General features: G+C 52.1%; 2 protein-coding genes, 1 long non-coding RNA gene and 1 pseudogene across 6 annotated transcripts; 2 read left to right on the forward strand and 2 right to left on the reverse strand.

Moving 5' to 3' along the window:
- Window positions 1-2280: 2280 nt before the first annotated feature.
- Window positions 2281-23732, forward strand: NOTCH4 (notch 4). Of its 3 annotated transcripts, XM_011379779.2 has the most exons (30): window positions 2281-2442; window positions 3232-3313; window positions 3482-3774; window positions 5359-5706; window positions 5805-5927; window positions 6042-6278; window positions 6392-6547; window positions 7093-7287; window positions 8749-8862; window positions 9911-10024; window positions 10133-10255; window positions 11045-11204; window positions 11805-11950; window positions 12240-12392; window positions 12608-12725; window positions 12946-13033; window positions 13407-13560; window positions 14382-14566; window positions 16077-16329; window positions 16582-16694; window positions 17526-18049; window positions 18630-19013; window positions 19102-19277; window positions 19805-20024; window positions 20204-20279; window positions 20372-20510; window positions 21040-21335; window positions 21568-21715; window positions 22215-22312; window positions 22502-23732. In XM_011379779.2, the coding sequence occupies exons 1-30, from the start codon at window positions 2385-2387 to the stop codon at window positions 23231-23233; spliced, it is 6006 nt and encodes a 2001-aa protein (XP_011378081.1). In that variant the 5' UTR covers window positions 2281-2384; the 3' UTR covers window positions 23234-23732. The 3 variants fall into 3 exon arrangements, with proteins under 3 accessions (XP_011378081.1, XP_023378848.1, XP_023378849.1); XM_023523080.1 differs by lacking the exons at window positions 2281-2442; window positions 22502-23732 and having other exon boundaries at window positions 3117-3313; window positions 5814-5927; window positions 21568-22386; XM_023523081.1 differs by lacking the exons at window positions 2281-2442; window positions 5359-5706; window positions 22502-23732 and having other exon boundaries at window positions 3117-3313; window positions 21568-22386.
- Window positions 6844-6962, reverse strand: LOC111731468 (annotated as a pseudogene).
- On the reverse strand, window positions 17057-19984 carry LOC111731463. The gene is made up of 2 exons (XR_002777150.1): window positions 19769-19984; window positions 17057-17331 (listed from the first exon to the last, which is right to left on the reverse strand). It is a non-coding gene; the product is annotated as an uncharacterized LOC111731463 (long non-coding RNA).
- On the forward strand, window positions 21998-27481 carry GPSM3 (G protein signaling modulator 3). 2 transcript variants are annotated; one of them, XM_023523082.1, is made up of 5 exons: window positions 21998-22184; window positions 25713-25757; window positions 25961-26060; window positions 26287-26486; window positions 26734-27481. In XM_023523082.1, the coding sequence occupies exons 2-5, from the start codon at window positions 25716-25718 to the stop codon at window positions 26869-26871; spliced, it is 480 nt and encodes a 159-aa protein (XP_023378850.1). In that variant the 5' UTR covers window positions 21998-22184; window positions 25713-25715; the 3' UTR covers window positions 26872-27481. The 2 variants fall into 2 exon arrangements, with proteins under 2 accessions (XP_023378850.1, XP_011378082.1); XM_011379780.2 differs by lacking the exon at window positions 21998-22184 and adding an exon at window positions 24672-25488.
- Window positions 27482-27985: the final 504 nt, after the last annotated feature.

Genomic DNA, 27985 nt, shown 5'->3' on the forward strand with positions numbered 1-27985 from the left:
GAACGGCTTACATATTTCTCCCAGCTACTTGATATAAAAACGCTTACAAAACACCAGGACTGTGGACATTTATCTTTCCTATCCAGCCATGATGCTGGTGGTGTAAACTCCATTCCCCAAGACTGGTCTCCTTTTTGGCTAGCATTTTTGGCTCAATAAAACATTTCTTTTTTAAGACTTTCAGCCATAAAAGTTAAAATTTTTTGTTTAACAGTTTCCTGATTTTGATAGTTGTACTGTGGTTATGTAAAACAATGTTTGTATTCTTCGGGAATTCACACCAATGTGTTTATAAGTAAAGGAATGTCTTCTGTGCAACTTACTCTCAAATTAATGTAGGGAGGAGGCAAGAAAACTAAAGTTTTAAATCAAGCTACATTCAGAAACAGCAATATGCTGATCAGCCCAGCAGCCAGGCCAGGAGGACACCTGCCAAACAAAGGAAGGTTTCTGCTGGGATTGCTAACAATCTATTTCTCACACCTGTGAAGGGGAACAGGCAAAAGAGTCTTTAAGTGGCTGCCCTATGCAAAATAAAATCATTCATTGCCTATGGCTAAAACCATAGGGAACCCATGGATTAAAGGCAGGTAATCGTCAGCAGACCTTTCACACTACATATTCTTACCTTTTCATGCTACTTACTCTTATCCTTCTTCACTGTATGTCCATATGAAAGGAAATGGGCAAACAATCCTTAAACTGTAACTCAAAAGAACTACAGAATGATGTATATAAACTGACTTCCCTGAGTATTCGGGGTCCCTCTCAGTGCCTTTGCTCTGTCCCTCTCACTGTCCTCGTCTCTCTCTATTGTCTCTGTCACTTTGAGTCTCTCTTAGGTTCTCTCACTCTCTGCCTCTGAGAGGAGACCATGCTCTGTCTGTGGAGTGTTACCCCTTCTCTAATAAACTTTCCTTTTGACTTTAACTTTGGCATGTGTTTGAATTCTATCTACACACTCCATCAAGAACCCTTCTCTCTCAGGGCAGGGCTTGGTCTCTGCCCCCTCAGGAGAATTTGCCCTGCCCTGCTTCAAAATAGTTCAGAAAAAAAACTATATGTATTTAGAAAAATAATAATAAAGCAAACATGGTTAGATGATATCAACGGGTGAATCTGAGTGAAGAGTATCCTGGAATTACTTTTAGTATTAATGCCCTTTTTCGGTGAATTTTAAATTATTTCAAAATTCAGAAAGTTTTTAAAATGGTGCTGGCAAAGTATATTCATCAACAGAGGCAAGTACTAAGGGTGCGCCAGGCTGTGGCGTGGGTACCTCGACGCAGGGGCTGTGCACAGCTGCTGCTGACACCTCCAGCCACCCTGGACTCTCAGTCTTGTGCTACTAGAGGAACTCTGGAAGTGGCTGACCCCAAAGCAGTCCTGGGTTTACCCAAGAAGATAGGATGAGTCCTGACAAAGAATTCTCTTTAGTGATTTTATTCATTCCAAAATGGTGCTGGCAAAGTATATTCATCAACAGAGGCAAGTACTAAGGGTGTGCCAGGCTGTGGAATGAATAAAGTCAATGAATAAAGTCAATGACTGGCATTCCTGGCACCCAAGGGACCTCTTCAGTAGAGAAAGGGAGACATGGGGCAAGGGAGACACCCAAATGCAGTGTTTACTATGGGTAAACCAGACTGCAAAGTTTATTGTAGATGTTCATTTATCACTGATGACAATCTTATACACACCCTCCAAAGGCAGGCCAAGATCTTCTCCGAAACCAGCCCAGCCTCTTGCCTATTCCCCAAAAGAAGAAAAGTCCCCAGCAGGGGCCAAGGTAAGGCCTAGAAGTCCCCTGGGTTCCCTCTGTAAAGGGTAGTGGTTTCAACTAATGGAAAGTTGCAGATTCTCTGAGAAGCATCTGTACTTACTTCACAAAACAAGTATCCTCTCCTGAGAGAAGAATAGGAGGTTCCCATCACCCTACACCTCTGTTTCCAGGTCCTGACCCTCCCGGGGCACTGGTGGCCACCCTGTAATTCTCATCTCTAGAAAGGAGAGACCACATCAACAGAAGGGCTGGGACAGTCCTCAGAGACCCCCACCAGCCCAGTTCTCCCCTTCTATCACCTGCCCATCAGCTACACTGTCCTACTCCCCCCACAACCCCAGGGGTTGTCAGGGACAAAAGGCCCCTCCCTAATCTCCCTCAATGTTCCTCCCTCCTTCCCCCCCCACCCCCGCCCCATCATTAGGGTGTCCAGGACATTGTGTGACTCAGGAAACAGCTCAGACGTGAGACTCGCAGCAGGTCGAGGAGGAGGAAGAAGGGGCTGTCGGAGCAGAGGAGGTGGCTCCCGCCTTAGTGAGGGCTCAGAGGGTCCCAGCCTGAAGAGGCAGAGGGGATCTGGGCTTGGGGTCAGGACTCTGGAATGCAGCCCTCTTCATTGTTGCTGCTGCTGCTGTGTCAGTCGGTCATGAAGACCAAAGGTGAGGCACATGGTGGAAGAGGTGAGAGGACCTGTCTTCCTTAGGAGAATGTCTCGTGGGTTGGGGGCAGAGGGCTGAGCCCCACACTTTGTGGTGACACTGGATGGAGGAGAGTCTCACCCCCTAAATGGGGGTAGCCTGCAGGGAGAGACAATTCTGACTTTGCTGCTGGATCTGCACAGACCAAGGCTGTGGGCCTGGTGCCAGGTGGTGACTGTTGGGGGATGGGTGAGAGAGTCCCCACCCCCAGGGAGAACCCAGTTGGCCTTGGAGCTGGGGGACGGCGGACTCTTGAAATCATGTTTAGGAGGGGAAGAGGAACAGACTGATCACCTGCTACAGAAAGAGATAAGAGGGGAGCAGGAGATGGAGACATGGAAAGGTCAAGGGCCCACCAAGTCCCTTTCCCAGTCAGCTGTCCCCACCCCCCTGATGGCTCAATGCTGGGTCCTTCCGGGAGGAAATCCCTTCACTGTCTCAGCCATTCACCTCCCAGGAGTCCACTCAACCCCCCTCCTGATCCCTGTTGTCTTGCTTCCGAGGGATGGAGCCTGTGGCTGGACCCGGGAGGCCAGAGAAAAAAAAAACAGGAAAAGGTGGGGTGGGGATTAGTAAGAGGCCTAGGATCTAGGGGGTTGGGGCAAGCACCACGTGGGGACTAGGAACAGGGTTAAGAAGGCTAATAGTGGTTTAGGGGCTGCTGCAGGCAGATCCCTCTGGATCACATGGAGGAGGACAAGTGGAGCGCAATGCTTCCTGCTCCCATCTCATCTTTGTCTCCATCCCTAGGGCTGCCGTGTGGGAGTTTCTCAGAACCCTGTGCCAATGGAGGCATCTGCCTGAGCCTATCTCAAGGCCTAGGCACCTGCCAGTGAGTATGCCTGTGGGAATGGGAGGCAGGAAAGCGGGAGGGAGAGCAGGGGAGGAGAAAGGGAGCACGTGAAGGAGATGAAAGGAAACAAATGAAGGTAAAGGAGGGGGATGGGAGAGAAGGAGAATAGGAGCCAGTGATGTGAGTTTTCCTCTCCTCCCTGCCCAGGTGTGCCCCTGGCTTCCTGGGTGAGACATGCCAGTTTCCTGACCCCTGCCATGATACCCAGCTCTGCCAAAATGGGGGCAGCTGCCAAGCCCTGCTTCCCACCCTCCCAGGTTCCCCCAGCCCTCCCTCTCCCCTGACCCCCAGCTTCTTCTGCACCTGCCCCTCTGGCTTCACTGGTGAGAGGTGCCAGGCCCAGCTCAAGGACCCCTGTTCTTCCTTCTGTTCCAAAATGGGCCACTGTTACATCCAGTCCTCAGGACGTCCACAGTGCTCCTGCTTGCCTGGATGGACAGGTGAGCACTGATGGGGACAGGGAGGAGGGGACAGGCAGGAGCAGTAGGCTAGGCTGTGTAGTAAAAAAGATAACTGAGCCCTGTGAGGACAGAGGCCATGAGAATCAACAAGCCGATTCTTGGGGACCCATTTACCCAAGATTGATATTCACCAGCACGGTTGTACTAATTGTTAAAATGTTGAAATATTTCCGAACCAGTTTGTAAGTAGCTACTACCATACCCCCATTAGTGTACCACCCTGACCCCTTTCCCAACCCCCTCAACCTCCCCTCAACCCAGTAGCTAGAGAGTCAATGCCTGGCATAGCAGGGAACCTCCACATTCTGAGCACCTAAGTGGCCTCTATCTGACTGGTGGTGACTGCACGTCACTTGGAAAGACCTCAGTGGGGAGAGGTGTGATGCGGGTGGGAGAGATCTGAGCAGGGAGCAGAATGGATGCCCGGCCCAGGAGGAGCGGTGCAGCCCTGGGGCGAGAGAGCAGGACATGTGATGGGTGGGGTGTGCTACCCCGAAGAAGTGGTCAGGGTGCATGGACAGAGCTGTGAGGCCCTGGAGAGGAAAGCCCCACGGGACCAGACCAGGATAGAGGGGCTGGACCAGAAAGCAAAGGCTGTGTGGGTAAGAAAGTTTGTGGTATGTGGGCGCCTCTGTGAGGGGCAGGCTAGAATCAAGGCTTCTCAAATTTGACTAGGCAGAGCAATCACCTGGAAAGCCTTAAAAATCCAATGTCCCCATCCCAGAGAGTCTGACTTAATGAGTCTAGGTGGGCCCAGAGCATGGAGATTTTTAAGCTGCCCAGGTAATTCTGGGGAAACCAGGCCTTAGACTGGGTGTGAGTCACCAGCATGTGTGACAAGGTGACTGGCCATTGGCAACTTGCCAGGCTGTGCTTCAGAGTCAGGCTCTGAGGGCAGCCCTCTCCCCAGGGCCAATGCCAGCTCTGCCACTGATTAGACTTGTGACCTAGGAGCAGATATTTAAGTTCTCTTGTCCTTGGTTGTCAGCTATGTCCACACTTCACATGGCTTTGAGAAGAGGAAAGGGGCTGGTGCCAGTACCTGGTACACGACATGAACATGGTGAATGGTGGCTGCTGCCACTGCTGCCATGCCCACTGGTGCACACAGCTGTGAAGGAATCTCCTTATCACTGTTCAGATCATTATACCCACCTAAACATTAAGAAAGCAGGATGAGAGAGGCCAGACAACTGCCCAAGGGCACACAACCAGATGTGGAGCAGCAAAGTGCTAAGTCTCCTACCTTCAGAGGAAGGATGCTTTCCACCTCCCCATCAAGTCCCCACTGAAGGGACCCTGTGTCCCAGACCTTCCGAGGCAGGGCTGATTTGCAGTATTCCCATCAACAGCTACATGTCCTCTATTCAGTTTAGAAAATATGGTCGCTCCAGATATAACCCTCCCAAGAAATGGCAAAACTGAGGCAGGACAAAAAGGGCTTGGGAGGAGAGGAAAGGAAATATGAAAATTAGAGAGAGGATGCAGAGTGACAGCTGGATTATCTCAGAAGGGCTGAAATGTGTGCAGTACTAGAAACGGCCCCTTTGTCCTCTGCCTCAGGTGAGCAGTGCCAGCTTCGGGACTTCTGTTCAGCCAACCCCTGCATGAATGGAGGGGTATGTCTAGCCACCTACCCCCAGATCCAGTGCCGCTGCCCACCTGGCTTCGAGGGCCATGCCTGTGAACACGATGTCAACGAGTGTTTCTTAGACCCAGGACCCTGCCCCGAGGGCACCTCCTGCCATAACACCTTGGGGTCCTTCCAGTGTCTCTGTCCTGCTGGGCGGGAAGGTCCACACTGTGAGCTTTGGCCAGGACCTTGCCCGCCAATGGGCTGTCCCAATGGGGGTACCTGCCAGCTGGTTCCAGGGAGAGATTTCACCTTCCACCTCTGCCTCTGCCCCCCAGGTGTGTCCTCACAGGGATTTTCTGCAGCCCCTCTCTCTGGGCAGGGAGGTTGTCTCCTTTGGGTCCCCCTCCCTCAGTTGATCCCATGACCTTGTCAGGTTTCACAGGCCCAGGCTGTGAGGTGAACTCAGATGACTGCATCGGGCACCAGTGCCAGAACGGGGGTACTTGCCAGGATGGGCTGGTCTCCTACACCTGCCTCTGCCCAGAGGCCTGGACAGGTAAGTCATCGAAGCCAAGTTCATGGCACCAATGGCCGTAAAGTTCAGCCCCTGGCCTCCTTTCCTCTCTGGGTCCCCACCTCTATCCCTGGTCCCCTGCTCACTCTCCTGCAGGTTGGGATTGCTCTGAAGATGTGGACGAATGTGAGACCCGGAGTCCCCCTCGCTGCAGAAACGGGGGTACCTGCCAGAACTCGGCTGGCAGCTTCCATTGTGTTTGTGTTAGTGGCTGGGGAGGCACAGGCTGTGAGGAGAACCTCGATGACTGTGTTGCTGCCACCTGTGCCCCAGGATCCACCTGCATTGACCATGTGGGCTCCTTCTCCTGCCTCTGCCCACCTGGCCGCACAGGTGTGGGGGAGAGGGTACAGGGAGGTGGGAGGTGGAGATGGTGTGTAAGAAAAGCAGGAGAGCAGCTAGGCACTTCAAGGAGCACTGAGAGCCTCACCCACCCTGACCTGCAGGCCTTCTGTGTCACATGGAGGACAGGTGTCTAAGTCAGCCATGCCACGGGGAAGCCCAGTGCAGCACCAACCCCCTGACAGGAGCCACACTCTGCTTGTGTCAGCCTGGCTACTCAGGGCCCACCTGCCACCAGGACCTTGACGAGTGTCAGATGGGTAAGGCACTCTCACATTATATCCTCTCTCAGTCCCCACACAGCCTCTGCACTGAAGACAGGCAAATCGTTTTCCAAATTAAAAATATAAACAACCCTCTCCCCTGAATCTGTCCAGATTTAGCATCTCTTCCCTACATGGTCATTTCACCAATGCTCAGCCTTCCAGGCCCCATTTAGTCCTGCTCCACCCTTTTTTTTTTTTTTTTTAGGTGAGGCAACCCATGGTTGACCTCACAGATTGAAATGACCTTGTCAGTTTACAATCTCTTATTTTTTTTATTTTTTATTTTTTTACGCCTACAGCACCTGGTCTTCCTAGGTGGTCTCCCATCCAAGTACTAACCAGGCCCGACCCTGCTTAGCTTCCAAGATCAGCCGGGATCGGGCTTGTTCGGGGTGGCATGGCTGTAGACAGTCCTGCTCCAACTTAAAAACACAAGCCCTTTCGCCAGTTTGGTTCTATCTGCTACAAACAGGCCCCCATGGCCTTCCTGGCAGTCTGGCTTCCTTGCCCTGTGGACTCTGGCTCTTCTCTCCTCCCAGCCCAGCGAGGCTCCAGTCCTTGTGAACATGGCGGCTCCTGCCTCAACACCCCCGGCTCCTTTGACTGCCTCTGTCCCCCTGGCTACACGGGCTCCCGCTGCGAGGCTGATCACGATGAATGCCTGTCCCAGCCCTGCCACCCAGGCAGCACCTGCCTGGACCTGCTGGCCACCTTCCACTGCCTCTGCCCACCAGGTACCAGCTGGATGGGGGCCTTGGGTAGAAGAGTCAAGGGACTAATTCTGAATCCACATGGCATGGCCCCTCCAAGGCATAGGTAGCCTCAGGCCAGTCAGGGCAGTTACCAAAAAATGCTTCTCTTCCTCTCCCCTACCCCAGATGAAAATTCTGGGAAATCCATGGTCTCTGGGAAAAGGGCTGCCACAGATGATAGTGAGGTTATGCCCTGCTCAACTCTGAAGGTGTGGGGGAAGCATTCATTTCATAGTCATTGTAGAGTATACAACCTGGTCCACTGTACAAAAAGGAGAGCAGAATAGCAGTTAATAAACTCTTTAAGCTGCAGTCTCTGCTCATGCCAACTCAAAATGCTCCTCCTAATCACAGAAATTCTCCTCTGCAGAGATTGAGAATAAAGCTTTCATAAAGCTTTGGAGTCCCAAAGAGCCTGTGTGCTTGAATTTGATACAATAGGAAAGGAATGCTACAAAGTTGCACCCACCTCCAAACTAGGTTGAAGGGGTAAAAGTCCCCCCACAGAGACAGTGACAGAGCCAATATCAGGGAGTGGAATGAAACCAGAAAAATAAAAGTTTGTTTTGTGCCAGGTACCACCTGAGCAGCTTATTATATCCGCTGCATTATCTAATCTTCACAATAACCATATGAGGTCAGAATTGTGATTACATCCATTTGATAAATGAAGAAACTGAACGCAGAAAGGTTAAATGACCTGTCCAAGGTCACCCAGCTTATAAGTGACAGAGTCAGGATTCAAACCCAGGGCTTTAATAGTGTTAACCACTACATATACTGCCTTCCTAAACTGAGCAGCTTCCAAGGAAAAATACTGAGCAAACTGTTCGATAATCCAGGGGACAAGACTGTAGACATCAAGGAGCTTCAGAGGCAGGTTTCCCAGGCAAGAAGAGGGAGGCAGCTGTGGTCCGGAGGTTGATCCAGCTTCAGTTCAGGGTGAGATAGTGGAGACCAAGATGAACCAGAAAAAAAAAAAAAACAGGACAAATAAGGGAGCAACACAGCTTCCCAAATGCCTCCTTTGGGGATCCCTGGTCCCCTTGGCACAGATGACTGCCCCGGTAGAACAAGAGTGAATCACCTCCAAGCAGATGCCCACTTGTTTCCTTTGTCCCGTTGGGACCTCCAAGCTGATCGGCCCAACCTCCATGCACAGAGGAATGACCCCAAAACGCACTTTACACCCTCCCATAAGTCCCGGCAGGTACCCTGCTCCTTGAGCTTCCTCACCTGCACAGGGCAGAGCTACACAGCAGAGCAGCAAGGCCTCATGGTTCATCTCTCCAACCCAAATGCAGACAGGCTGTCTGATGTGAGCTCACAGCAGGTGGGAGCAGGGCTGGCTCTAGAAGCCCGGCCTCCTTGAGCAGAAGGGGTAAGCAGCCAAGGCAAGTGGAAGGGGTGAAAACCTTGCCTCTCACAACTCCATGTCCTCAGGCTTAGAAGGGCAGCTCTGTGAGGTGGAGACAGATGAGTGTGCCTCGGCTCCTTGCCTGAATCAGGCTGGCTGTCAAGACCAGCGCAACGGCTTCCTGTGCATCTGCATGCCTGGTGAGTGCAGATTCCACTCCAGACTCCTCGGCCTCCAATCCTCTGAGCTTCCACAGTTCAGGACCAAGGCCTCTTGAAGCTCTCTCTAGCCTACCAAAAAGTTCCATTTCTCCAACTTCTCTGCTCCCTAAACTCTCTTCTGTTACATCTCTCAAATCTTCCCTTGCTTACCTGCCTACCCTCATCTCTGTCCTGCCAAATCACCCCCAAGCCCTCCTTCCCAGACCTCCCTCAGAGTCTTCTGCATGTCAGGGTTCCAGGCTGATCCTGGCACTGCTCACCACAGATGCAGCGAGAGCTGCTTCAGGTCTCCTCCAAGTGCACTGGACATCCCTCTGTCCCCTGATGTGACAATAACTGGTGTTTATTGAATATTTACTCCAGACCATGTACTTGGCTCTGTACTTTTCAGGCATTATCTAGTTTACTCCTTTCTATGGTACCCTGAGGTAGGTTCCATTATTAATCCTCTTTGCAGAGGAGGAAGTTAGAGCCCAGAGGGGTCGAGTAGCCTGCCCAAAGTCACACAGCTGGCAGGTGGCTGAGTCTCACCTTCCCACACCACCCTTCCGTCATCCTCACCTACCCCAGGTGTCTTCTCTTGGAAGCCTTCTAGGTCCACCTTTCCTGGCCAGGGGAAGAGCCAGGACTGGTATTTATGCTTTCGGTAAAATGCATAAAATATACTAATTTTTAGCATTAGTACATATATCCAGTTGTGCCTTATGTTTACGAACAATAAAGTTACCAAGGTATCCTGTTGCATCCTAAAACTCAAATCACTATTTGAGAAGCCCTCAAATTGGCACTTTCATTATATAATGATAAGTTTAGACAAAACCCCAAACCAAGCCATTTGATCTGTAGCAATGTTATTTCTGTATATGTAAAGAGAACGCTAAATATCAGTTTAAACTCTTAAGTTCTTGTTTAAGTCCAATAAATCACACCTATAAAGCTCAAATATTTATAACGAACTCCCTAAAAAATCTAGAGAAATAAAAGATGACCTTCACCACCTGCCCCCACCCACTCCCTGCCCCACCAGGATTCACAGGCTCCCGGTGTGAGGAGGACATCAACGAGTGCAGAAGCTCTCCCTGTGCCAATGATGGGCAGTGCCAGGACCAGCCTGGATCCTTCTATTGCGAGTGTCTCCAAGGTAAACTGGGACTCAAACACACTGGAGGTAGAGTAAGAGACAAGGGGTAGAGTAAGAGACAAGGGGCTGACTTTCATGCAGGTCCCTGACACTCCTGCTGTGTCATAGGCTTCGAAGGCCCACGCTGTGAGGTGGAGGTGGATGAGTGTCTGAGTAGCCCATGTCCCAGTGGCGCCAGCTGCCTTGATGTCCCAGGATCCTTCTTTTGCCTCTGCCCCTCTGGCTTCACAGGTCAGGAGGAGAGCCATTGGCAAGGACTTGTGGGGATATTTGAGTCCATTCGGGGTGGGGCAGAGGTCATTGGTGGGTGTTTAAGGGTTGAGATATGAGAAAAGAATGAGAATGGAACTTCATTCACTGCAAAACCTGCACAACTATACAACCATGGGGCTGAGGGAGCGTATTATTCTAGGGCCCATATTGGGCCCAACATGTATGGTGTGATTGGGGTTTAGGAGCAGAGGACAAGTTTCTAAGGGAAGCCATTCATTTGTTTGTTTAGCAAGCATTTATTAAGTGCCAACTATGCCAAAGTTGAGTAAGAGAGTCGCTATCCTCAAGTGGCTTTAAATCTAGAGGAGAAAACCAACAAGTCTCTTATTGATTATGGCCCAGAGGTGTGATCCTAGGAGCGCAAAGGACCCACCAACCCAGACTAGAGATGAGAAGGCTTCATGAGCTGAGTCTTAATGAGTAGGAGTTTGTCAAGACAGAATGCCACAGCGTGTGTTTCAGCTGCAAATAACCACATGTGCATTCATGCAGGGAGAAGAAAAGCACGCCCCACTTCAAGAACTAGAGGACACTCAGAGCTTACGGTGCAATGGCAAAGAAACACAGCAGTTGTAGGAAGATTGTCTTGCAGAGCCCCATGTGTCATTCTGAGAAAGTTGACAGTATTCTAAGGCAATAGGGAGCCACTGAAAGACAGATTCATGAGCAGTGAACACATCATGTGTAGGAAGTGGTCGAGGACATGGAGGAACCCTGTTTTCTTTCTGACCTATTTCCCCACCCCAGGTCATCTCTGTGAGTTTCTCCTGTGTGCCCCCAACCTATGCCAGCCCAAACAAAAATGTCAGCATCAGGAAGACAAGGCCCACTGCCTCTGCCTCGATGGAAGCCCTGGCTGTACCCCCATTGAGGACAACTGCACTTGCCACCATGGGCACTGCCAGAGGTAACATCTTCCAGGCCCTGCCCCATTTGCACTAGCCTGTAGGTCCTCAGCTAAGCAGGAGAATATAGCCAGTAAGGGGCAAATCTATGGGAAATAACCAATGGAGAAGAGCAAGGAGATGGCAAAGTTTCGATGTCACAGCCAACGGGAGGGCTCAACTGGTGAGTGTTATCCAACGAGGGTCAAGTTCATAAATAATGGGGGAATCAAATGATTACAGGGTCAGAGCGAAAAGAAGAGCATTAAATCCCAGGGCCAATTCATCATTTATTAGACAAATATTTATTGAACATCTGTATGTGTGGATACTGTTCTAGGGACTGAGGGAACAGCACGGAACAAAAGAGACAAAGTGTCTGGTCTCAAGGATTTTCATTCTAATGAAGATAGACAATAAATGAATCATGGAAGGAATATATATACCTAGTTAGAGAAAATGAGCATGGGAGAGGTGAAAGGAGGGAATACCGAGAGCGAAGTCACTGAAGAAAGGGGCCAGAGCCTCAGGGCCGAAAAAGAGGTCATAGGGTCTGACCAGTGGGAAGGGGAGAGGAGAAATACACTAGAAGAGAAAAACTTCCCATTTCTCTTTATGACCAGATCTTCATGTGTATGTGACGTGGGTTGGACAGGACCAGAGTGTGAGGCGGAGCTGGGGGGTTGTGTCTCCACGCCCTGTGCCCATGGAGCGACCTGCCATCCCCAGCCTTCTGGCTACAACTGCACCTGCCCCATAGGCTATACAGGTGAGGTGCTCCCTAAACCACATACACCCTGGGCTGGCCACTTGCTAAATCAAAGGCAAGGCCAGTTGTGACGTGTGTCCAAGGGCTCTGGGTCCTAGTCACCACCAAAGGGAAATGGGCATGGGCTGCTGAGGACATAAGTAATATGTGTGAGGTGGTGAAAAAGAAAAGAGGTTGTGTAAGGAAGCATAGGGATGGGGATGAGAAAAGGAAAGGAAGGGAAAGGGAGGAGTGAGAGGAGGGGAGAAAGGGAGGGCTTCCTTTCTCAGACCCCGCCCACTTCCCTCAGGGCCCACCTGTAGTGAGGAGGTAACAGCTTGTCACTCTGGGCCCTGTCTCAACGGTGGCTCCTGCAGCCTCAACCCTGGAGGCTACTCTTGCACCTGCCCTCCAAGCCACACCGGGCCCCACTGCCAGACCAGCACTGACCACTGTGCCTCTGGTGAGTGCCTACTATATGCCCTGGGGCTGGGCCGAGAGAGGATGGAGGACCTGGTCAGGGTGTGCTTGTGCCATATTCAAAAAAAAAAAAAAACTAGACAGTGAGCTGGTGTTCTGATGGTGTCTGGGGGGTGAGGTGGGGAGGTGATGTCCTATATGCAGTGTGACTGAGGTTACAGGCAAGAAACCCAACCCCTCACAGTCTCCTCTCTCCAGCCCCGTGCCTCAATGGGGGCACCTGTGTGAACAAGCCTGGCACCTCCTCCTGCTTCTGTGCCATGGGCTTCCAAGGCCCACGCTGTGAGGAAAGGATCTATCCCAGCTGTGCAGACAGGTAAGCAGGGTGCAAAGACCCCTGGAGGAAGGGAGGGAGCCCCTCAGCCTTCCCATCCTTCCTCTCCATCTTCTCTGGGGCTTCAGGCTGCCTCCCAACCCACAATCAATATCCTTTCACTTTGCCTTCCCTCCTGGTTTCCCATCTCCCTAGTAGTTGCCCCTCCTACCACATCATACTCCTTCTCCCTTATTTTCTGGGCCTTTTCCCTCTTGTCCAGCCCCTGTAGGAACATGGCTACCTGCCAAGATGGCCCCCAGGGTCCCCGCTGCCTCTGCCCCACTGGCTATACAGGAAGCAGCTGTCAGGTGAGGGGCGCTGAGCCAGGTGTGATAAGGAGGGAGGGGCTGGAGCTCTAGTGAGAGGGTCTCAGGTACTAAAAGGTGTGCAGCTGGGAAGTTTGGGCGAGGAATCCACATGAAGAGAGGTTTGGAAGTCTAGGAGTTGAGGTCTAGCTTGAGGTCTGTATGGAAGTGAAGGACTGAAAGGATGTCTTATCCCAGGGACCGTTCTGGGATGTGAGTATCCAAAGAAACCAGGGAGGGCTATACCTGGTCCCAGACCATTCAAGGGAGAGTTTTAGAGGTAAGGGATTTTGAGGAGCAAGGGTTGGCAGAGGACCATCTCTGAGCCTGGGAACCTGATGATCTGTCCTACCTCATGCTCCCTCCCAACCCTCAGACTCTGATGGACTTATGTGCCCCGAAGCCCTGCGCACAAAATTCCCACTGCCTCCAGTCTGGGCCCTCCTTTCAGTGCCTGTGCCTCCAGGGATGGACCGGGCCTCACTGCAACATTCCACTCTCCTCCTGCCAGAAGGCCGCCCTGAGCCAAGGTACCAACCCAAGGACTACTTGGGGAGCGGATAAAGAGGAAAAGGGTGCCCTCCTCTATGCCATCCCTAAGGGCATCCACACATAACATTTGGCCAAAACAACCATCACAGTCGAAGCAACACAGACCAACTACAGTGATTGATTCTATAGCTCAACACCCAGGGCAGCCTAACAAAACTCAGCTCCTAGCACCACAACCAATGCAACTGAAGCAACAGCAACCAACGCAGTCAACAAGATTCCAGTTTAACACAACCACCAGGAACCTAACTCAGAGTGGAGTAACTCAATTCTGTCATTATCATCTCAACTAGAGGGGACCACATTTAAGCCAACTGCACTCAACACATTTCGCTGCACTCCACTCATTTGATGTTACACCAACCCCCTTATAAAAGAATAGCCCTGTGTTCAAGCGAGATTTGATATGAGAAGACCTCAGGAAAGAGACTTGTGGGGTGAGGGGTGGTTGGTGGGAGTAACAGTAAGAACATCGGAAGATGCAAAACTCAGTGGACAGACTGAAGCTATTAGTTAACCCGCATGCCCGTATATGAAGTTCCCCTTGAGTTCTTTCTTGATTGAGACTTGTTCTAAGACAAGAATACAGTCGCTTCTAATGCTCTAATAAGCCTAAGAGATATCTCCCTCCATTCTTGCAGAATAGGCAGGAGGGGGAACTTGATGTTTTAACCTCTTTAGTGTCAGGAGGTACTGACTCCTTAGGCTTCCACCTACTCTGGGAATGTTTATGGTCTCCAAGGGCCCCTGAGCAGACCCTTCCACCCCACTTAACTTTATTATTTGTCTCTCTGCCCAGGCGCAGAAGTCTCTTCCCTATGCCAGAATGGAGGCCTCTGCATTGACAGTGGCCCATCCTATTTCTGTCACTGTCCCCCTGGATTCCAAGGCAGCATGTGCCAGGACCGGGTAAACCCATGCGAGTCCAGGCCCTGCCAGCATGGGGCCACATGTGTGGCCCAGCCCAGTGGGTATCTCTGCCAGGTGAGCAGGTCTAGAAGGGGGTGGGGTGACAAGGATGGGCTGGACATGGGAAACAGTAGTCATGGGGAGCAGTGATATCCATCTCCCTTTACTTTACCCACACATCCAGCCAACCACCAAGATATGCCATTTTACCTCCTCAATAGTTCTCAACTCTGTCCTTGCCCTTTTACCCTTCATCCACTGCCTTAGTCCAGGTCTTTGTTGCATTCCACCTGGACACCTGCACCAGCCTCCTATCATCCCTGCCTCCACATTTGTCCTCCTAGGGGCTCAGCCTTTGCTCTCCTACCAGGGTGCTCTATTAAAGTGTGAAGCTGACCTGTCGCTCCCCTGCTTAAAACATTTAGGTGGGCTGCCCACCTCTTTCACAATGAAGTCCAAGGTCCTGCATGACCCAGCCTTGCTTGCCTCAGCCTCATCTCCCCCCATCCCACCCTCCTATTCTGCTTCGGCAACAGGAAACCACTGCTGGCTTCCCTACACACTCCATACTGGTTCCCTACACACTCCATACTGGCACCTCTCTTTCACTGGACAGTGCTCAGGAGCTACCTTCCTCAGGAGGATGTATTGAACTTCCCTCCAGGCTGGTTTCAGGCATCTCCTTGGTGGTTCAGGTCATTGAGCAGGAGAGGCAAACCTGGGATTCAAGTCTGAGCAACCTGATCCCTGTATTTCGTATAGAAGGCACCATGCACATCCCCTAACACCCTCCTTAACTTTTTATTATGAGCATTTTCACACATACACCAAAGCAGTGCATATGGATTAGTAGTGAACTCCTATGTACCTGTTATTCAGCTTTACTTCCTCTTTCATGAAACTCCCTCCTCCAGAAGTTTCCAAAATATCTCCCTAATCTCTGCTTCTTTCAGCCTTCTGGCCACTTCTTTGTGAATCCCTTTTCCTCCATCTGTCTGAAGCCTTCCTGCTACTCCATTCTTGCATGGTCACCTTCCCCTTGCAAGAACTCAGCACATGGCCCAGACCTCATCAATGACCCTACTCTCAGTAGCAGAATAATATGAAACAATCAGAAAAGGGTTAAGGACATGTTATGGAGTCATAGACTTGCATTGAATCCCAGCTCAACCACCTAATAGCTGTGTGACTTGTAAAAGTCACTTAACCTTTCAAGGAATCAGCTTCCTTTTCTGTAAAGTGAGAATCAAATGAGATAATATAGAGGGTTTTTAGGAGGGTTTTATAAGGTTATGTATATAAATCATGCATTTGATGCTAGCTGTCTCTCTCCTGCAGTTGTCTGAGAACTTCATGGAAGCAGGGATGAGTTCTAGTTTTCTTTGTATTCCTAGTGCCTAAAAGGGTGCCTGGCACAAAGTAGGTGTTCAATAAATGCTTACAGATTAATAAAGCATAACAGAGCCTGGCAGGGGAGGTTTTACCAAAAATGGAGCTATGTTTAGTGGTAGAGCGTCCTAGAAATTGTCTCCTATAGTGCTGGCATGGGCTTACTGGTTTCCTGTCTGACCCTTTTTGCCTGCAGTGTGCTCCAGGCTACAATGGACAGAACTGTTCAGAGGAATCCGATGCTTGTCAATCCCAGCCCTGTCACAACCATGGAACTTGCACCCACAAACCTGGAGGTTTCCACTGCATCTGCCCTCCAGGCTTTGTGGGACTGCGCTGTGAGGGGGACGTGGATGAGTGTCTGGACCAGCCCTGCCACCCCACAGGAACTGCAGCCTGCCACTCTCTAGCCAATGCCTTCTACTGCCAGTGTCTGCCTGGACATACAGGTGAGGCCTGGGATTGGACACAGGCATCTCTGTGGAACACCTGAGCTGACTGTGGAAACCCAGACAATCCCCTTCCACAAAAGGCAGCCTAGTCATCTTGTCCAGACCCCTGCCTCCATGCCACAACCCAAAGAATATGCTGCAGGATCCCTTTTGCCTATGCGGCTAATGCTGAGCTGACTCCCAGGAATGAGCTAGAAAGGAGGCAGTGACTAAAGCAGTGTGTGACATCTAATCCCACCCTCACCACAGGCCAGTGGTGTGAAATGGAGATAGAGCCCTGCCAGAGCCAGCCCTGCTCCCATGGAGGGTCTTGTGAAGCCACAGCAGGACCATCCCCAGGTTTTATCTGCCATTGCCCTCCGGTGAGTGACCTGAAAAGTTGCCTTCTCTGTTGCCCCCAACACTAACACAAGATGCTAATGCGGGGATCCTAGAGGGAAGCCTTGGGAGCACTGGAGTGGGAATTATTAGAGAAAGCCATTCTATGTTCACAGTGGTGAGTGGCTCTCAGAAGCAGACAGCAGGGTGGGGAGTGGGAGGCAGGATCAGCATGAATGGAATTTTCAGAAATCATGGGCATTGCCTAAGGGAAGGTCCCCAAGGTCAAGCTGGGTGACCTTGAATAAGTTCTTATTAGTTCTTTGCATTGAGTGTATGTGTATGGACCTCAGATGCATGAAATTGTGTTAATCTTAAACTTTGGTTCCTGAAACACTAACGTAACTGGTTTGTGCGTGGCTTTATTTTATTATTCTTACAATATAACACCCATGAATCCAATCTGAAAATTACAATATTAATGATAACTTACACTTACTTATGTCGTCCTCTATCCTATTCCCTTCCCGAAGAAGTATATAATTCTATCTCCATGGATTAAGATAGTATTAGTTCAATTACTATTACTCTATTAACTGTTTAGTCTTCCAGGACTTGCGTCGTGATGCCACAGTTCATCGGGGCTGTGTACACAGCTGTATTTCATCCATTTTCACCATACTGTAATGTCGATCATAATGTGAAAAAAAACACGAGACATGACTTCAACATCTGTAAAATGAACTTAATGCTCTGAGGCATCTTCCAGATATAATACTCTGGGACCTTCTGAGTTATCTTAACCAAGGAGTTTGCTTGAGGGGAAGTGGGAAGAATAATACAAGGTCCTTCCACAACTTCTCTCCTTTCTGCAGGGTTTTGAAGGACCCACCTGCAGCCACAGAGTTCCCTCCTGCGGCCTCCATCACTGCCACCACGGTGGCCTGTGTCTGCCCTCCCCCAAGTCTGGCTTTCCACCTCGCTGTGCCTGCCTCAATGGCTACAGAGGCCCTGACTGCCTGACCCCACCCACTTCTCAAGGCTGTGGCCCTCCTTCTCCATGCCTACACAATGGCAGCTGCTCAGAGACCTCTAAGCTGGGGGGCCGAGGCTTTCGATGCTCCTGCCCTCCCAGCTCCTTAGGTCCCCGGTGTCAGAGCCCCAGAGCAAAGGGATGTGAGGGCAGAGGTGGAGATGGGGCCTGTGACACAGGATGCAGTGGACCAGAAGGAAACTGGGATGGGGGAGACTGCTCCTTGGGCGTCCTGGACCCCTGGAAGGGCTGCCCCTCTCACTCCCGCTGCTGGCTTCTCTTCCGAGATGGGCAGTGCCACCCACAATGTGACTCTGAAGAATGTTTGTTTGACGGCTATGACTGTGAGACTTCTCCAACCTGCACGTGAGCCTGAACCCCTGACTTGGAGGGGTGGGGCAGGGTGAGGGCAGGAGGAAAGACACAGATGCATCTGAGTTACAGTGTGACCACTGCCTCAAGCTCCAAGGAGTTTCCATCCTAATAACCATTGCCAAGTAGGGGCAGAAGACCCTAGGCTCCAACCCAGGGGGATGGGGCAGCACCAATATTTAATGGAGGACCAAGAAAGAAGGCATTGTCTCTGCCTGGGGTCCTGAGAATTGTGGGAGCTCTGGCTTCAAGCCTTTCTAGGTCTTGCTGCCATGGAGTATCTCCCTTGGCAACCAGCACTCATGAGGGAAAAGTGCTTCGGGGTCTCCTTTAGGGAGACAGGAGACCTCGGGAGGGTAGGGAAAAGGGACAGTCTTAGGAAACCCGAGTATCAGTAGATAGATATCAGGGTGTCTAAACTACCTACCATCCAGGGCCTAAGCGCACTACTCCAGAGCTGCCCCTACTTAGCAACCAGTTCCCTAGAAGCTATGGAACATCAGGAATCCTCTCTGGGATAAAGGGAGTCAGGTTTCTTTGGGAGTCCTGAGTCCCTGCTCTCCTCACCCTACAGTCCAGCCTATGACCAGTTCTGCCGTGATCACTTCCACAATGGGCACTGCGAGAAAGGCTGCAACACTCCAGAATGTGGCTGGGATGGGGGCGACTGCAGGCCCGAAGATGGGGATTCAGAGTGGGGGCCCTCCCTGGCCCTACTGGTGGTGCTGAGCCCCCCTGCCCTGGACCAGCAGCTGCTTGCCCTGGCCCGGGTGCTGTCCTTGACTCTAAGGGTGGGTCTCTGGGTGAGGAAGGATAGTGATGGCAGGGACATGGTATACCCCTATCCTGGGGCCGAGGCTGAAGAGGAGCTAGGAGGAACCCCAAACCCTTCTCATCGGGAGAGGGCAGCCCCTCAAACACAGCCTGTGGGCAAGGAGACAGACTCCCTCAGCACAGGGTAAGAACGCTCGGTGGACGAGCATGCAATTTTTTTAACAGGCAGAGGGAAGGGAGCCAGGGACCACTCTGAGGTGCCTCCCCCACAGGTTTGTGGTGGTAATGGGTGTGGATTTGTCCCGCTGTGGCCCTGACCACCCTGCATCTCGCTGTCCCTGGGACCCTGGGCTCCTGCTCCGCTTCCTTGCCGGAATGGCTGCAGTGGAGGCCCTGGAACCCCTTCTGCCAGGACCCCTGCTGGCTGCCCACCCTCGCACAGGCACCGGTAGGTGACCCTATCATTTCTCCTGTCTTTGATCCCAAGCCAGCTTTCATGCCAGTCCGTAGCAATAGCATTTGGGTGCTAGCGATTTTGTTGGACCCAAATGTTCTTTGTAGGGACTTACCCACGTTAACCTCTCTAACTGGATCTCCTCATGGCCCATTTGCTCTGAAATCTTCTTCCTTATTTCTCTAAGTATTTTATCCTAACCTCTATCATAGACTTCTATCATCTTCTCTACCAGACCAATCATTGGACTAGATAGAGCATCCAATCATCCCTGTATCAAACAGTTCAAAGTATATGAAAGAATTAGAACTTATATTGTGCTATCTGCCAGGCCATGCTCTAAGTGCTTCACTGTATTAACTCCTTTAATCCTAACGACCCCATTGAGGCAGGTGCTATTGTTATTCCCACTGCACAACTGAGGAAACTGAGGCTAACAGGTTATTGCACTTGCCCAAAAGTATCACAGTAGTACCCAGCCTCACCTGGAATGGCTTCTTTTTTACTGTCTCTCCCACCAGCAGCCCCTGCCAACCAGCTCCCCTGGCCTGTACTATGCTCGCCAGTGGCTGGGGTGCTTCTCCTGGCCCTCGGGGCTCTTCTCGTCCTCCAGCTCATCCGGCGGCGGCGACGAGAGCATGGGGCCCTCTGGCTGCCCCCTGGGTTCACTAGAAAGCCTCAGACTCAGCCAGCTTCCCGCCCACGCCGGCCCCCGCTGGGAGAGGACAGCATCGGCCTCAAGTGAGTGTGAGGAGGAAACAGGACTCAGGGAGGGAACTCTTTCCTGTGGAGATATTTACGATCAGAAGCACAAGAGATACTATTGCAGAAGTTGAAGACAGAGGTAGGGGAGAAGGGTAGGAAGGCTGCTAGAAACCTTGTGGACCCTGAAGTTCCTCTACCCACTCACTCTCTTTCAGGGCACTGAAATCAGAGGCTGAAGTTGAAGATGGAGTTACGTGCTCGGGCCCTGAAGAAGGAGAGGTGGGTGGCCAGGTAAAGCACTGGGGCAGGAATGGTCCTGAAATGATGGAGGGCTTGAGGGGACAAGTCAACCTTCCTTCACTGGTCGTTTTTCTGATTCCAAGGCTGAAGAAATGGCTTCACCCGCCAAGTGCCAGCTCTTGCTTCTGAGTGGTGACTGTCAGGAGCTCCCCCAGGCAGCCATGCTGACTCCTCCCCAGGAATTTGAGATAGATGTCCCTGACGTAGACGCCCGTGGACCTGGTACATGAGCCAACCCAGACCAAGAAGATGAAACCTCCCTTTGACCCTTTAGAATCAGAAAATCCTTTGATATAAGACCTGGAGAAGTATGTTAGAATTAATTAATTAGAACAGTGATTCTCAGAGTGTGGCCCCTGGACAGAAGAATTAACATCACCAGGGAAATTATTAGAAATACGAGTTCTCGGGCTCCATTCCAGAGCTACGGATTCAAAAATCCAAGCTATTGGGAAATCTGTTTTAACAAGCCCTCTTGGTGAGTCTGATCCAGACTCAAGTTTGAGAACCACTGCCCTGGAATGATAGAGAATTACCATTCTTGTACTGGTTCCTTGTACAGATGAGGAAACTGAATCCCAGAGAAAAACAGAAAAGTCACTTGACTACAGCCACACAAAATCAAGAGCCAGAGCTGGGATCCTGACACCTCAGACTGTGATTCTCCCTGAGCCTCCATGTTCTCCCTCCCCCAGCCCCAGTTATGTCCTTTTGATTGACTTGTCTCTAATTCCTTCTCTCCCACTCACAGATGGGGTGACACCTCTGATGTCAGCAGTCTGCTGTGGGGGAGTAGGATCTGGGACCTTCCAGGCAGCATGGCTGGAAAGCCCTGAACCCTGGGAACCTCTGTTAGGTGGAGGGGCTTGTCCCCAAGCTCACACTGTGGGCACTGGGGAGACCCCCCTGCACCTGGCTGCCAGATTCTCCCGGCCAACTGCTGCCCGTCGCCTCCTTGAGGCTGGAGCCAACCCCAACCAGCCAGACCAAGCAGGGCGTACTCCCCTTCACACTGCTGTGGCTGCTGATGCTCGAGAGGTCTGCCAGGTCAGTGCGCACTGGAGTCGCTTAACAGAACAGGGAGCAAACTTGCAAGTAAAGCTGGGCAAAAGCATCCTCTAGGGTTTGCCAAAGAGGAAGGTGATGTGAGATTGGGGACCTGAAAGGGAAACAAGAATAGGTGGCTGAATATGTGTTGGGAAACGGTTAACAGTGGTCGGGGCCTGAACTAGCAGCCCAGGACATGCCAGGGGTCACTGGCCCTCTCTGGATCCCCCAGCTCCTACTCCGCAGCAGACAGACCGCAGTGGATGCACGGACAGAGGATGGGACCACAGCGCTGATGCTGGCCTCCAGGCTGGCGGTGGAAGACCTGGTTGAAGAACTGATTGCAGCCAAAGCAGATGTGGGGGCCAGAGATAAACGGGGTATGGATCTGGAGAAGCTGATGTGCCATAGAGGAGAAGTTCAGCAGACAGGATATGAGATAAAATGCAAAAAGAGGGGGGGAGGGGCAGCAGAAGAGCAACTGCAGGCTGGGAGATTCCCTCCCCTCCCGCCTTGCTGTAAATCTTTAGTATGGAGCACGTGTCTTCCTCTATCATCCTCATCAACACATACTGCCGTAGCGCACTGCAAACTAGGATGGCTAGGATGACGGACGAGTATCTGAGAAGGGGGGGCGGGGGGGTCTCCTGGTCCCACTGACCCCAGAACAATGCCCTATTGTCCCTCCTCGCACTGGTGACGTCAACAAGGGGTAACGCTTCCTGCCAGCAGGCGGTCACCCGGGCAACGCTTCCGCCTTTGAGGGACCCGGCGAGCCCGAGGATCCCTTCTCCCAAGAGCAGGAGCCGCGGGAAACAGGAACGCAGGAGTCTGGCCCTCAGCCTCAGGGTAATAATAACCTCCCACATCGTTCCCCAGGAAAAACCGCGCTGCATTGGGCCGCCGCCGTGAACAACGCCCGGGCCGCCAGCTCCCTTCTCCAGGCCGGAGCCGATAAAGACGCCCAGGACGGCAGGGTTAGACCTGGTAGAGGGAATCCCCACAAAGAAAAAAAAAAAAAGCGGTGCCAGAGAAGTGAAAAGCGCAGGAACCCCGCCAAAGCCTGGAGGGGGAGAGCCAGTAGTCAAGTAGGTGGAGTCACAAAAGGCCAGTCCTGTGGGCATGGCCTCCCCTGACGTCGCCCCTGGCGGTTTCCTCCCGCGCAGGAGCAGACGCCACTGTTTCTGGCGGCCCGAGAAGGGGCAGTGGAGGTGGCTCAGCTGCTGCTGAGACTAGGGGCAGCCCGAGAGCTGCGGGACCAGGCAGGACTAACGCCGGGGGACATCGCACGCCAGCGGAACCACTGGGATCTGCTGACGCTACTAGAAGGAGCGAGGCCGCCGGAGACATGTCACAAAGACGCGACGGGTGCTTTCGCGCGTGCGCGGACCGCGTCGGGCAGCGTACCGTCGCGCAGGGGCGTGGCTCTGCAGCGCTGCCGGACGTTGTCAGCAGGAGCAGTCTCTCGTGGAGGCGGGGCAGATCTACAAACCCGGACTTCGTCGGTTGACTTAACCGCGCATGGGGATGTGGCCTATTCGCAGTGCCGGATCCTATCAAAAGGAGGAGCAGGAGGCGGCCCGCCCCGCCACGGCCGGAGGTTTTCTGCTGGCATGCGCGGGCCTCGGCCCAACCCTGCAATAATACAAGGAAGATCCGGGGTCGCGACCGGTAGTGGGGGTGTGTCCTTAGCTGACGAGTGGCCCTGCGATTGGGTGGCCCTGGGAGCCTGCAGTCCCGCCTCCAACACGCGGATCTCACCTCTTTACCTTACTCCGTCTCCAGAGCGGGGTTCCCCTCAAGTTGCCTGGGATTCGCCGCCAGCCCACCGTGTAATACCCTTAAGTGCAGGAGGTGAGGGTCAAAAACAGAAAGCTAATGGCAGGGACGAATTGTAAAACTGAGCACCCATTAAATGACAGGCGTCTGGAAGTTCTCCAGATTTTAAAGTTTTCGAGCCCCAAAAGTAGGAGGTCGTGAGTATAGTGTCCTTTCCAAAATGAGTGTATACACACTACCGTCATCGACTTCCACATTGAGAACTTGCAGCCCTAGAAAGGGTTTAGGGTGCTGAGATGAAGCAAACCAAAACTACAGACAGGATGTAAGATGTTCTTTCTTGTGCAGTATATGGTTCCCAAAGGGAGCCTTTATATCACCCATTACATCATCCCCACTACCCACAAACAGCTGACAAATATTTATTGGGCACCTACCATGTGCCAGGCACTGTAGGGGGGGGCGGGGAGCGCCAAGGACCACTCCAGCTGATGACTCCTTGCATTCTCACCACCCCCAAACCAACCACTGCAGGGATGAAGCGCAACTCTTCTAGCCACTGCTATCTCTAAGAACCCCAAATTTATCACCAGATAATAAAGCTGATTTAAAATGTTACCTTTTGAAGCGGTTGGAAAGTGCAATGGAAAAAAATATGGGCGGGACTGCATAGTGTTTTCAGAATTTTGTGCCCCAAATTCAACATGTGGATGGAAGCTCTGAGTACAGTTTAAGAGCAAGAATAAGTAGATTTGGGTGTCCTGTGTTAATTTAGTGTATCACCTTAAAGATTATTAGCCCATGGAGAAACCACACACTAGACAATGCATACCCTTTGTCCTTTCAAGGGCATTTAGTTATAACCACTTAAGAAAGAGATTCCCAAGATCTCAAGTAGAGGAAGATGGAGAGCACATCTCAAACTTTATCTACCTTTCAGCAACGTGGCTACACCACATGGTGACTGGCCTGAGACATGGAGTCATGAGGCATTTTAAAACCTAATCAAGCATACCTCATTTTATTACACTTTGTTGTGATTCACTGAAGGTTCAGATGATGGTTAGCATTTCTTAGCAATAAAGTATTTTTTAATTAAGATACATTTTTAAGATAATGCTATTGAACATTTAACAGAGTACAGTACAGTTATAAACATAACTTACATGCACTGGGAAACCAAAACATCTGTGTGACTCACTTTACTGTGATATTCACTTTGTTGCAGTGGTCTGAAACCAAATTCACAATATTTCTGAGGTATGCTTTGTAATATTGTGATTTTATTGAGCATTCACTATGTGCCAAGTGCCTAATCACATTTAATCCTCACGTCAACTATTAGGTAGGTCTACACTACATTTTACTCTTTTCAGAAATGGGCACGGAGATTTTATTTGGCCAAGATTGCAAGGCATTAATACAGTCCCCAATCTTTTTGGCACCAGGGACCAATGTTTCTATGAGAATACAACACCTGATGATCTGAGGTGAAACTGAGGCAGTGATGCTAGCACTGGGGAGCAAATGCAAATATAAATGAAGCTTCACTCCCTCACCCACCGCTCACCTCCTGCTGTTAGGCCCAGTTCCTAATAGGCCATGGACCAGTACCGGTCTGTGGCCTGCGGGTTGGGAACCCCTGCATTAAGTGACAGAACCAGATCTCTTCATCACATTGCATGTTCAAAGTCACTCAGCAGTAACCTCCCTACTATGACAGATTACCATTTAGAGGTCCCATATGTCTATTTGTCCTGCTTCCACCTTGTTACCAGTCAGCCTGATCAGCACAGATCAAAGACCAAGCCAGTGAGGTGGTCCTCTCCTTTTGCTGTCTCTATATCCCTCATTCATGAAGAGAGGAAATTTTCCCCTGCCCCTTGTCTCTCATATTTGGTGCATATCTTGTCCCGGGAATAGACTAAGCACCCAGAGGGCAGGGATAACTATTCAACCTATTTATCAAAAACCGTGTGTTGGACCCAGTGCTAGCAGTATGTGTATGTGTGAGGGCCTGACATCCCTGGATCTGAGTCCTCTGCTTCCCACTGGAACCATGCCCCTTCCAGTCCCAATAAGTCTGAGGGAAGCTGGGAAGCAGGAGAGGGCCAAATACTACCTCAGGGTGCATCTTAGGGAGAGAAGGGACCTGGGGGTAGTGGGGTTCTGAGGAGTAAAACCACTTCCTGTGTAGCTAGTTCCTGCGTTGACAGCTGAAGGGGAGGAGGGGACGGAAGGACTAGAGCAGGGGTCGAGGGTCTACTGAGGCGCTGGAGATGAGAAGACCAAGAGTCCTTCCCCACCTTGAAACTCCTCCCCTACTACTGGAGGAGATTTTGCCAGTCTTTACTCCCCTGGGAGAGAGACAGAGGTCAAACAAGCAGTTTGGGTGGGAAAAGAGAACTGGAGGAAGTTGACAGGGATGGGCGGGGCCCGTGGGGGGGCTGACCAGGAACCCAGCTTCCTGCTTAGTACCCAGACATCCAGCCCCCGGCTCACCCCCACCCCTTCCAGCCCCCACTCCCCTCAGGAACTCAGGGTTCAGCCCTCCTCCAAATCCCAGCTACCCCTCCTCCATCAGTTTCTCCCCTCCAGGGGATGGAGGCTGAGAGATCCCAGGAAGAAGAGGACGGTGAGCAGGTGAGCTGGGCACCCGGTGGTGGAGGCTGACACAGGGAGGGAGGGAGGTAAGAGGACCTGAGGCAGAGATCAAGTGACATGCACTCAGGAAACTTGGAAGGGCTTGGGCACACTGAGGCAGGAACAGACAGAGAGGAAATGGGCCGCTGGCCTAGCCCCCTGCCTACCCTGCCCCTGCTTGACTGAAATGATCTCGGCATCAGGGCCCCCATCAGGATGAGCGTGGCTGGCCTCCTGTGAACACCACCACTAGGCCTTGGCGATCTGCTCCTCCATCCCCTCCTCCAGGGACCCGCCACACAGGTACCCCCACCCACCCAGGGAGCTCCCTGACCATGGTGCCCCCATCCTCCCCGATCCCATTATCAAGATCCACTCCATCATAGGCTCTCTCTCCACCCCCTGGACTCCCCATTGCCCCCCCCTTACCTCTGACTATCAGTCCCTAATCACCCCACCCTGTCCATCCCTATCCCTGTTTCCCCACTCCACCCCCTGCCAACTCTGAGCCCTGCTCCTCCTCTCCCAGCCCTGGGGCCCCGCTCGGCCTCCCTGCTCTCCCTGCAGACTGAGCTCCTTCTGGACTTGGTGGCTGAGGCCCAGTCCCGCCGCCTAGAGGAGCAGAGAGCCACTTTCCATGCCCCCCAGAATCCCCCAGGCCTAACCAGAGCCCCACCCCGGCCTCTTGAGGACAGAGAACAGCTCTACAGCACCATCCTCAGTCACCAGGTAAGATCCCACCCTCCCACCCCTCACCACCACCACCAGGAGACAAGGCCCAGGCTTCCTTGTCTTTTGGCCCTGTTTTCTTTGGGACCCAACCCCTCCTTTTCCCCAGGTTATCTGCCCCCTCCCCAGGCCCTAGTTCCCCCATCCCCATCATAGGTGTCCTGTATGCCCCTCACACCAGCCCTGGCTCCTTTCAAGGCCTGCTCCTCTTAGAACCTCGCCAACACCCTCCCCTCCATTCCTCCAGTGCCAGCGGATGGAAGCCCAGCGGTCAGAGCCTCCCCTACCCCCAGGGGGGCAGGAGCTCCTGGAGTTGCTGCTGAGAGTTCAGGGTGGGGGACGAATGGAAGAACAAAGGTCTCGGCCCCCCACACACACCTGCTGAGACTTGAGCCCCCCACCAGCCCCTCCACACTTCTGAGGCTCATAGCTGGGCAGCCCACTGTATGCCCTCAATCCTGCTTGGCAGGGGCACCAGAGACTGGAAGACCTAGATGAAATCTCAATATTCATTGCCCTCGTCACCTTCCCTGGGAAATGGAGGGGGTGAAAGTGCTCAAACCCTGGGAATCAAAGGTATGATGGTCATTTAAGTTTCTCCTGGAGTACATGGAGGCATAAGGCAGTGAGAGGATTCCAGCCACCAAGGGACACCCCATCTCTACTCTGATCTCAGGGAGTGACTTGGCGTCTTGGTCCCAAGCTGTAGGGACACCCCTAGTTGTCGAGCCACTAGGCAAGATCTGAGGGCTTAGGCCTCCATCTCCCGAGAAAAAGCAGATCTCAGAAGGTTATGACTTGATAGTTCCCCCCTCCTTCCCAGTAAAAAGAAAAGGAAGGTGGGCACAGCAGAGATAAAGAGGATTCTCCCACCACCAGCACCTCTCGGCCCCTACAGGCTGTGAACAGACACTTAGCCATGCCCACCCTCCCTCTCCACTGCTGCTCCGAGTCTGATGTTTTGGTTGTATGAATAAATGTAATTCCCCTCTGGACTGAAGACTGGTGTCTGGGGCTACCGGGATGGAGGGTAGGACAGTGAGGCCAGAGGCTGCCTCTCTCCCCAGCCTGGCGCGAGGCCAGCTCCCCTCCCAGGCTGGTTAATTACAGGCTGATTAAGCAGCGGCTGGAGACCTCCTTAATTACCCCCTCCCGCCCCCTCTCCTGGTTTTAATTAAGTAGAACAGGGAGGGGAGTCATTAGGACAAGAAATATGAACTGAGCTGTCTGTGAACCCAGGCATGCCAGCGACCAGAGTCCACGGCTCCTTGATCCCTGATTCAGAACCCTGGTGGCAGGCCCCCTGCCCCACGCCCCCAACATGCCCTCCACCCAAGTCGCAGAAGTCCAGCCCCAGGGCCTCCCCGTATTTTCCCCGATGGGCTGGTCTCCTCCCAGCGTCCCTTCTACCCTCTCCCCGCCTCCACTCGGTCTTAGTTCCTCTGTTTCTGTGTATCTCTCCCCGCCCCCAGCTCCTCCCTGTTCCTCCTCTCTTCTCC

The sequence above is a fragment of the Pteropus vampyrus genome, unplaced genomic scaffold (assembly GCF_000151845.1).
Source record: "Pteropus vampyrus isolate Shadow unplaced genomic scaffold, Pvam_2.0 Scaffold378, whole genome shotgun sequence".
Lineage (NCBI taxonomy): Eukaryota > Metazoa > Chordata > Mammalia > Chiroptera > Pteropodidae > Pteropus > Pteropus vampyrus.